Source organism: Megalobrama amblycephala, linkage group LG18, assembly GCF_018812025.1.
Source record: "Megalobrama amblycephala isolate DHTTF-2021 linkage group LG18, ASM1881202v1, whole genome shotgun sequence".
NCBI classification, from domain to species: Eukaryota; Metazoa; Chordata; class Actinopteri; order Cypriniformes; family Xenocyprididae; genus Megalobrama; species Megalobrama amblycephala.
In genome coordinates, this window is record NC_063061.1 from 23364588 (window position 1) to 23375487 (window position 10900).

The 10900-nt window shown below is 38.9% G+C and overlaps 1 protein-coding gene across 1 annotated transcript; it reads right to left on the minus strand.

Annotated features, from left to right (window-relative positions):
- Positions 1-3012: 3012 nt before the first annotated feature.
- Positions 3013-8374, minus strand: nefma (neurofilament medium chain a). The gene is made up of 3 exons (XM_048166944.1): positions 6334-8374; positions 5403-5527; positions 3013-5126 (listed from the first exon to the last, which is right to left on the minus strand). Exons 1-3 carry the CDS (start codon positions 7597-7599, stop codon positions 3818-3820), a joined length of 2700 nt encoding a protein of 899 aa, XP_048022901.1. The 5' UTR covers positions 7600-8374; the 3' UTR covers positions 3013-3817.
- Positions 8375-10900: the final 2526 nt, after the last annotated feature.

Here is a 10900-nt window from a genome sequence, read left to right on the forward strand (position 1 = left end):
TTAATCTTATTAAGCACAAACAATAAGGTTTCATTTGTTAACATTAGTTAATGCACTGTGAACTATCATGAACTAACAATGAATGACTGTTTTTATTAACTAACATAAACAAAGATTAATAAATACTGCAGCACATATATTGCTCTCATTGTTATGTTGGTTAATACATTAATGTTAATAAATGAGACCTTATTGTAAAGTGTTATCATTTTTATTTGTACTGTTTTTATTTCTATGATCAGTTTGTGGAAAGGAGTTCAGTTAGGAGGTCAAAAGTTGTAGAAGCTCATAAATCATGTACAGTAAGGTCTGAAGAGACTGAAATCATACAGAAGAGAAGTCAGTCAGTTCAGTTTGTGGCAAAACCTTTTACTGTGCTTTAATATTGTTGTCTTTTACTGCATATGATAATTCATACTCAGAAAGTAGAACTGAATGACATTCATTATAAGATGATTAGTTAAAACATTTCAAATACACCTGCAGAATATTTTTTCCAGTCATGTATTTCGCCATTAAGGATTTCTTAAAAATAGTGTGTAAAAATCTGGTCTCATCTCGTCTCGTGAACTCAATCTCGAGTCTCGTCTCGTCTCGTGAGATACCCGTCTCGTCACACCCCTATTAGTAATCAAGTTTTTATTTAGAATTATATACCATATTTCATAACATTTTGTCCCATTTTATATTACTAATGCCTTAAAGCTGCAGTCTGTAACTTTTTTTTTTGGTTAAAAATGATTCAAAATCAAATTGATTTGATTTTGAGCAAGTACATAATCAGCCAGTGTTCAAAACTATATCCTTACCTTAGCCTGGTTCACAACGGTAAGCTTGTAATAATGATTTCTAATTCGAGTGGTACTGGTAGGTTTCCGCGGGTAATTCGAGCATACGTCACGTCTGTTTACATAAAGAACGAGTCCCAGCTAGTAGACAATATGGCATATGAGGATACTGCTGGTGACAGATCATTTATACCTTTTCTCACAGCAGATGGAATAATTAAACTTATCATATGTAGTTACGCAATGCTGATGTTTTTAAAGTCCCACTGTGGTGAAAATCAAATTTTTAATATTGTTCATATGTCTATCTGGTGTTTTTGCCATGCTTTAAGACAAACCATGTGCAAATTCATAAGTCAACACCATTGCTGAGTATATTCTCTTTAAGACTACAGTGATCTAAAGACAGTCTCAAACCCGAGGTTTGAAATCGCTGGTGTTTCTGACGTCACAAACTACCTTGTAACCAATCACGTCAACATGCCGGTGGGCTTTAGCATATCATTAACTGAAGGTTAAAAGAAGGTTATCCTGGTATATTTTTCTGTTGATATGAAAAATCGGGTAGATTTAGCAATATGGCGGGTGTATGATGCATATTACGATGTTATGATGAACTATATGCTTTTCAAAGCATTTCAGTTGTTCAAAGCATTTCTGCTGGAACAAACGCGGCACCAGTTTAGTTTTTTCCGTAAGTAGAATAGGAAAGGCGTAGGACACAGAATGCGGAAAGCGGAACTACGTGCAAGGCGATATTTTGTGTTTATAAAGCATATACAGTTGTATTTTTTTCGAAAATGACCGATCATTTCGCTAGATAAGACCCTTATTCCTCGTCTGGTATTGTTTAAAGCCCTTTAAAGCGGCACTGAAATTGTCATTTTGACCTTCAACTGTCTGGAGGCCACTGAAGTCCGTTATAAGGAGAATAATCTTGCAATGTTTTCAACTAAAAACCTTAATTTCTTTTCGACTGACGAAAGAAAGACATGAACATCTTGGATGACATTGGTGTGAGTAAATTATCAGGAAAAGTTTATTTAAAAGTGGACTAATCCTTTAACATTAATAATTTGAGAACAAAGTATAAAAATAATAATAATTTGAATGGTTTGATGTGATATGAGCTAAGCGATCGTTAGTTTTAATCACCATTGGCAGCGTGATATATTGTAATGCTTTTTATCTTAGTTGGTCAGAACAAAAGTGCCAGATTTGTTATTTGTTCAGATGACATTTCCAGTGAAAATTCTTATTTTGGTCATACTTCCAAGATGTAGAATCTGTGATTCCAAAGTACAGTATCCACACCAATATGGTGACTGACAGCAAACATTAGATTCATCCGCGCTGAGGAGCCGTGCTGATGCACAACCCTCGTAAAGATAATAATTCCACAAATAACTGCAATTTCAGGTTTGGCGACAAAGAGGCAAAACTTACTGACTGCAGCTTTAAGCAGTCCATTATGAATGTTGCATTGAAATCACCTATATTTGTGAGTAATATGCATCATATATCTCTGATGGTGCACTCTGTCTGCAATGCAGCAACATTAAATGCAATATTGAACATTTTCTCAATAAAGACTTGCACACACAGCTACTAGTATTGCCAACTGCTTTCATGTAATTGTACTCTGTTGCAGATACTTACACTGATGATTCAATAAAGCAATCAATAAAAATGACATAAAAAGTACATATAGATAAGTAATTTTAAGGAGATCTTTGAGTTGCTGATCTTGACCACAACTAAAAATCTGATGAATCTCAATAATCAGATATGTTTATCCATTAAAATTTTAACAACAGAGACAAACGTTTAAACATTACCTGTTTAGTGAAAAGTCAGCATTAGTGTCAGTAACATTTTAATCACCTGACCAGTCAGATAGAGGAAGTGGCTTGTGGTGTGTGCCATATATATGTGTATATATATATATTCATCAGTTATTTTTATGATGATTTTAAGGATAATTCTTACATTTATAACATCTTTATGTTCTTTTTCACTTTTGAATTTGCTTACTGACATTTTTTAAACTTAAAGACCTTTTTTTTTTCCCAAAGGCAATGACTCAGAACTTGCAGTGAATGTTGACAGTAATGTTTTCTTATCTCTTACAAAGAATATGTAAACCACACTCTCAAGTAATGTGCATTAAAATGCACGAATACCAAAAGCATACCACATGAGGAAAAAAGACAACACAAAGATATATATGTAGTGTATTTTATTAGGATGTTTATTGAGCAAATGCTGCTGAGAAATTCATTCAGATGAACATGGGACTGCAAACGGTAGCACCTCATTAACGGTAAGTAGTTGAATTCAAGTCAATCCTATGCATACAAGAATGTATGTGCACATTGACAGGTTAATTTTCAAATGCACTCATCAGGTAAACATAACTGACAACGGTAAAAAGCATGTTTAAGGCTAAGTGTTTCTTAGTTGCTGTATGTACTGAGTGTATATGACCATGGGCTATTTTCACCATCGTCTTCGTCCTTTTTTTTAACATTTTTGGCTCAGTTCGAGTACTCGCGATAATATTTATAAGGCTACTTTGTCAGAAGAACGTATCTTTACAACCCTTGTTGTTCTAACTTCAAGCAAATGTAATTCCCCACCACTCTGCGAGTATTTTATATTACTGTCATACATAGGGTGTTTTTTATTCTATCTCAAAGAACGAGGAGCGCTCTCCCCCTGAGCTGGCATGCAGATGCCACATTCAAGTGACCGCCCCCCTCCCCCAGATATTGCAGTGAAATTGAGTCCCCGGCGTCCCGGACCGCAAACGCAGCAGAACCCATTTAAAGCTGTCACTCAACATGCATTTTTTAGCTTGCCGCATCGTATGGCTTCTCTCTATGCGTGTTTTTGTCTTAGTGTGGTTAATGTAATTAAGTACATCTGTTGAGCTTTATGATTTCTTCGTTATGTTTCGTTTTGTGTTGATTGCTTGATATGCTTCCTCCCTAGTTCCTCTTCGGTCGGCTATAGCTGGACGCTCGGGTCTAATCTGCTTCGGTGGCCTTCACGGCCTTCTCCACAGTTTTGGAGACGGTTTCCCCACCCTCATCTCCTTTCTCAGTGACGGTAACAGTTTTTGTAACTTGTGTGACTCCGCCTTCATCAGTTGTGATGGTCTCCACCGTCTTGGTGATGACCACCCTCTGGCTCGATTCATCTTTGGTTGGGCTCTCATCCACTCCATTGGAGATCACCTCCTTCTTATCGGAGTCTTTCTTTTCATCTTTCTTGCCCATGTCTCCGTTCACGGTTGCCTCTTTCTTTTTATCTTCAGACTTTTTCTCTGGTTCACTCTTTTTCTCATCTGCTGGCTTTGGGGAATCTTCTTTAGTTTCTGTTTTCGCTGGTTCTGACTTTGGGGCATCTTTCTTGGTTGGCTCTGCCTTAGGCTCCTCTTTCTTAGGACTCTCACTTTTGGGGGCTTCCTTTTTTGGAGCTTCTGTCTTAGGTGTCTCCTTCGGGCTTTCGCTCTTTGGACTCTCACTCTTTGGAGATTCTGCTTTAGGCGTCTCCGTCTTGGTTTCTGCCACAGTTGCCTTTTCCTTTTCAGATTTGGGCTCTTCCTTCTCCTCTTTTCCCTTCTTGTCTTCCTTTGCTGTTTCTGTTTCTACTTTTTTAGGCTGCTCCTTTGCTTCGGCTTCTTTTTCATCTGTTGATCCTTTGTCGCTACCTGCATCTGCCTCATCTTTCTCATCACCCTCTTCTTCTTCTCCTCCGCTGGCCTGCTTCTCTTCTGCTTTCTCACTCTCAGGAGAGGCCTTTGCTTTGGGTGATTTAGTTTCTTCTGCTTCGTCCTCTGCATCGCCCTCTTTCTTGTCCTCCTCACCCTCCTCTCCTTTCTCTTCCTCCTCATCACCCTTTCCAGCTTCTTCTTCTTGTTTTTCATCACCTTCTTCTTTCTCTCCCTCCTCTTCATCCTCAGCAGGGGCTCCGGAGGCTACTTTGGCTTGGGTTGAGGCGACCACCTCCTCCTCCTCTCCCTTTTCTTCCTCCTCACCTTCACCTTCCTCTTCTTTCTCTCCTTCCTCATCACCACCTTCTTCAACCTCAGCCTCTCCCTCTTCCTCTACTTCATCTTCTCCTTTGGCAGCTGACATCTCCTCTGCCATCTCAGCCAAAGCCTCATCCATCTCAGACTTCTCATCCTCCACCCTCGTCTCCTCGATGATCTCCTCCACAAACTTGTGTTGCACTTTAAGTTTAGGAGGCTCACTTTTGACCTTGGGGCCTTTGGTGACCGTCTGGCGATATGGGAAAGTGCTAAAGTGGCTCTCCTCTCCTTCAAGAAGTTTTCTACATAAAAACGAAAGGCGTAAAAGAAGGAGATACAATTATGATTTAGGCTATTATCAAAACTATATGTAAAGATTTCTCTGAAAAAAAAAAAATCTGTTAAAATACAAATAATTGTGTGTTAAAGAAATGCAGCTTCTTTGGATAAAATAATATATTCTCATAACAATACGTATTTATGCACATAAATATCATAATTATTAATAATAATCAATTATAACTAAAAATAAAAGGTATTTACACCATATTCATATGCAAATTTGATCCCAGTCTTACCTGTATGCTGCAATCTCTATATCTAGTGCCATTTTGACATTCAGGAGGTCCTGGTATTCACGAAGATGCCGTGCCATCTCCCATTTCGTGCTCTTGAGTTCATTTTCCAGCTGGTGGATGGTTTCCTAGAGAGTCAGACAAAATATTGTGACAGCTTAGTCAAATAAATCTGTTGCTGAAGACAAAAAGAAAGAAAGAAAAGTCATATTCTCATTGGTTTATACATATTCCTCATCTGCTACAAAGAACTCATTGTGGCTTGTATGCTAATGCTCCCACAGCACCAATTAAATTATAATTCACAGTATCACTGTATGGCTTCAAGGACAATCAATAGGTGCATTCAGTTTATGTGCATGAGGTGATTCCAGGACACAGCCAATGAGCGAACCCTGCCTCTGCTCTGACTCAGCAAAGAGTGGGGAGAGACTGCATTGTGGGTGTCTGCCTCTCCTTAACCCTTTCTAACACCATTCCACTGCACCTATGATGTAATGAAGCATCATATGCAAGTCATCCAGTGAATGTCCAGTCTGTTTCTCTGCTTTCTGTACTCTACAATAATAAGCTCAGAATAAATAGCATTGAACAGCCATGCAGACTTAACTGCGACTTGGTTTTATTATTGAGGAGAGCTGCAACACATTTTAAAAGTCAAAGTGACTTATGAGGGACTACAGTACAACTGCAGCAAAGGCTGCAACCATTGTTCACCACAATATTCAGAGAAGTGGTCTAACAATAATTTTTCAATGGCATAAAAGCATTATTTTAGATTATATTTATTTTAGATATATTTTTTTTAACATTCAGTGCACTTTAAAGCACTTATAAACCAACACATGCACATTTCCTTTTAAACTTCCTTTTTGTTTAAATGCCAAGTTTGACTAGAAATGCTTAATAATGTGTAAAGCATATGATTATGTACCTGAAGGCTGGCAATGTCATTGTTGTGTCGGTCCTCTATGTCGTTCAGCTGCCTCTCCAGAGACTCTTTGGTTCCTCGGACAGACTCCAGCTCGATGGTTTTGGACTGTAACTGGCGGCGATAGTCTGCGATCTCGTCCCGTGCGGATTTGATGGCGGTTTTATTTTGCTCTGCGGCCTCCGTGAGTTTCGAGTAGCGGCACATGAACCAGTCTTCCACCTGCTGGAGGTTTTGCGTTGAGTGGCCCTCCAGCTGCGAGCGAATCTCGCGCAGCGCTTCGGTGATATCCGCCTTCTGGTAGTCCCTCTTCTCCACGGTGATCTGTGACGCCTGCACCTGCGCTAACAGATCGCTGAGCTCCTCTTGGTGGTTGTTGCGGATAAACGCGATCTCGTCCTGCAGGGACTGCACTTTCTTCTCCAACTCTGCTTTGACGAGTGCTGAGTCACCCATGTCCTTCTTCAGGGCACGGACGATCGCTTCCGTCTCTTCCCTGATGCGGGCTTCCTCGTCGAAGCGATCTCTCAGGCGCTGGATGTCTACTTCAATGTGGTCGGTGTCCATTTGGATCTGCGCCTTCTCATGGTGGATCTGCTCCAGCATGGAGCGCAACTCCTGCAGCTCTTGGTCGTAAAGTTCGCCCAGCTGAGACTGCGACACCTGCTTCTGCCGCAGTGCCTGGATCTCCGCCTCGATCTGCTTGTTCTGCTGCTCCAGAAAGTGCACCTTGTCGATGTAGCCCGCGAAGCGGTCGTTGAGTCCCTGGAGTTGTTCCTTCTCATTGGCGCGCTTGTAGTCTCCATTGTGGATGGAGGTCTGAGCGAAATCAAGGCTGTCGGTGGAGCTCAGAACTGTTGAGCCGTAAGCTCGCGCCACCGGGACGTTGAAGGTCCTCTTGTACGAAGAAGAAGTAGGGCTTGCCCTCGACCAGGTCTGGGAGCGGAACCCGCTGGAGGGGCTCGAATAGCTCGTCCTGGTGTCCATCACCCTCCGGTAGGGGCTTCCTATAGTGTCTATCGAATAACTCATCCGGACGGACGGGGTGTGAACGTGCAGATGAACAGAAGTGCGAGGTAAAGTAGTGTATAGGTGTAGCGTGTGTGGCTCTCTCAGCGCTGGATAGCAGCTCTGCCTGCCTTTATATACTCGAGGCGCTGTTGCGAAAAAGCCCAGGCTTGTTTTGACTGGACCATTGATCCGACGATGTGGGAGGGTCCTGATGGCTACACTTATCTTTATCGGTATTCCAACTTCCTGGTCACACATAACGAGTGCTTGGGTGGCTAATGATGGCTACATTTTCTTTTAAAGACAGGATAGTAAATGTTTGTGATGTAGCCTATTTGTGGTGTTTAAATCTAGGTAGGCTACATAATAAAGTGATCAATGTTTTGTTAGCTATATAGAAATGTCATAGCTATAGACATTTGTCGGTTATTCAAATGCTTAAAAACTCAGCTGAAATGTATATATATACTGTTTTTATGTAAAAAGAATACATAGCTTAACTTTAACACGCTCCCAGCCATCATTCTCTCTTAATACACCTCCATAATTCGCATAATTGTGTGGTTGTGAAACATTTAAAAGAACAATATAATAACAATACAAAATATGATGCTGGTTTGGATTGAATTACGATTTGCTATAGTAGCCTATATAACTATATAACTATAGGGCTATAGTTACACTCGACGTGACATCATTGGTACTTGGACAGAGTCTGGTCACGCAGCCCAATCACTGACTGAGCGTCTACAGTCAGCACCAAGGACAGCGGCCCGTATCTCAGACACATTCAAGGGCGTTTAGCTGTAGTGTGCTAACTTAACTATGAAATTACACTATTTTCGGTAGCACTTTCTTTTAAGGTGACGTAGTTTGGCGTACACATGTTGCATGTATTTAGTATATTAACAGTAAATTATGCATAATTTCAAGAAACTAACCATAAACCAAACCCTAACCTTAACCTTATAGTACATATTACTTATTTGTGTAAATACACTGTAACAGCGTCACCTTAAAATAAAGTATAACCCTATTTTCTGATGAGTTTATTGATTTCTTACAAGAGGAACATTGCAGGCATTTGTTTTTCAATGTGTCTTGCACTGTGAAAAATTTGATTTCTGTTGACTTAAAAAAATTAAAGCAATATTTCTCATGGCCTTTTGATCTCAATTTATTTCTTTACTTATTTAAAATAAATGATCTATTTATGACCTATAACAAAACCTATTTAGATTAACTATAATGAGACAAAACCGTGTTGCCCATAATAGAAAACTCGCTTTAAGATAGCCTACTTGCTTAGAACTTAAATACTAAGTATAAAAAACTACAAAATCAAACAAGAAAAAAATACAATAATTAAGTAAATATGCTATTTAAATGAGCGATTGCTTGATTAAGCTTTTTTTTTGCAGAATGTTTTTCAGTAACATTTAACATCAACTTGAGTAATGTAATCAGATTACTTTTTAAATAACTAGTAAAGTAACGCTTTACTTTTTCAATTTACAACAAAATATCTAAGTTACTTTTTCAAATAAGTAACGCAAGTTACTTTTTCACATTCATTGATGGACAGCTCTCCTGTCCCCATTTTAAGAGAAATAAAGTGCAAAGGTGTTGTGAGCGCTGTGTGAACATGATGGTTATTGTAGTTCTAGACTAAATGTGAACATGCATTTACTCATCTCACTTGCAAATAAACATTCAATATTCCTCAAAATGAATAAAAACAGTGAAATGCAATCTCGTTTTTAATCCAAAATGGCAGCACAGCTGAAAGGTTTGTTTGAGCTGCGCCCTCTACTGCTCAGGTGTAAATATGCATTTCCTTCAGCCTGAGGCTTATTCATTTCACTTCTGGTGTAAAAGGGCCTTAATATTTGCCAAAAATAGAACTTTTTTGTTGTTATTAAAAAACAAACAAGCAAGCCAAGCCCAGGTGAGAAAATGTAACGCAAAAGTATTGTATCTCATTACTTTCAATGAAAAGTAACTAAGCAACACAATTAGTTACTTTTTTAGGGAGTAACGCAATCAAAGACTATAGAATAACACAAGACATGTCACTCGTATTGTTTTGAATGGGAGAAAGTGTAACGCGCAATATGGCGGAATAAGTCCCGCCTTCTAAATAAGAGCCAATCGCCGACTGGTAAAGTCATCGCGTCACTTCAGCGGCCGTTAGAATCACCGGTTTCTATAGAAACAGTCAGACTCGCACCTCCGAAGAGACGCGCATTTAGGTCTGTGCGCATTAGCTTGATCCAGCCTGAAAAATACCGTTTTTTTGTCATGATTCGAGCGTTTAGAAACTACATTTATGAGCCGGTTTGTTGTTAGATTTCATTGGTGATTTCAAATATGAAATTTAATCGTAAGGTTGGCGAACAGTTTTGGGCAATTTGATGTTTCCCCATTCAAAGAGATTGCATGATGCCCAGGATGCCCGAGAGGCGTTTCAAAGATGGCCGCCGAGTGAAATGACTTGTCTTAAAGGGACTTTGACGCAATATTGTAATACATTACTTTTAAAAGTAACTTCCCCCAACACTGCTCAACAGTGAGAACAAAGTATGTTGTATTAATTTTAAATAAATTCATGTCATTGGCATACAATGAACAATTGCATTCATATGTGATTAAATGTTGGCATATTCTTTTATTGTATCATCCTTAAAGTTAGGAAGCACACTCTACTCTGCTGCAAAACATTATTCTTACTTTGGCTTTTTGTGCTGGTTGATGAATGACTTCTATTAACCAGAATCCTGCTTTTTCAGAATAGACGAAGTATGCAAGTCATGTATTGGACTGGGACGTGTGTCAGAACACCTGCTAGACTGTAAAAAATCAAAAGTTGAGAAAACTTAAAAGTTTAAGGCAACAAACTTAAGCAAGATTTTTGAGTTTTCTCAACTTGTTTTTGTAGGGGATTTTTGAGTTTAAAAAAGTTGTATAAACTGAATACAACAAGTTGTTGCAACAAATCTGTTGGAGTTTGTTGCCTTAAACTTTTAAGTTTTCTCAACTTTTGATTTTTTACAGTGAATGCATAGAAACCTCTCCTTACCTTATTTGCTTCATATGGCAAGGATTTAAATTATATGACACATCTGCTTATCTGATCTCCCTCTTTCCAATTAAACTTGAGAAAAATGAGCAGAAGGGCTTTCAGCAGGCTCATAATATGCCAAGGACACACAATGTTTTTTTTTAACATTTTAGAGTTACTATTATCTGTTTGAGCATGCATTTACAACTCCAGAGCTGCAGTTGCTGCAGTTGCTGCAGATAATTCAAACAAAATGCTTCAGTTGGAGTTATGCAGTGCTGAAAGTCACTCTGACCTCATACAGACATCTAGCATTAGCAACTGCTAATTTCCAACATTTCCCATCACTCAGCAGTTTAATCGTATCACCAGAAATTCAAAATGATCCATTGTAATGTTCCAAGCCATTACTATTGAACCATGAGAGGACGATGAATTTGTCCCTCAGAGAGGACTAAAATTAGATATTTCCAATCAATTATAGGCCTTATTCTATTT

Coding starts and splice junctions, on each gene's coding strand:
- nefma (XM_048166944.1), bottom strand. CDS start 7,599: ATGTGTGACCAGGAAGTTGGAATACCGATAAAGATAAGTGTAGCCATC. Junction 5,528..6,333: donor ATGACATTGCCAGCCTTCAG/GTACATAATCAT, acceptor CTGACTCTCTAG/GAAACCATCCACCAGCTGGA. Junction 5,127..5,402: donor ATAGAGATTGCAGCATACAG/GTAAGACTGGGA, acceptor GTTTTTATGTAG/AAAACTTCTTGAAGGAGAGG.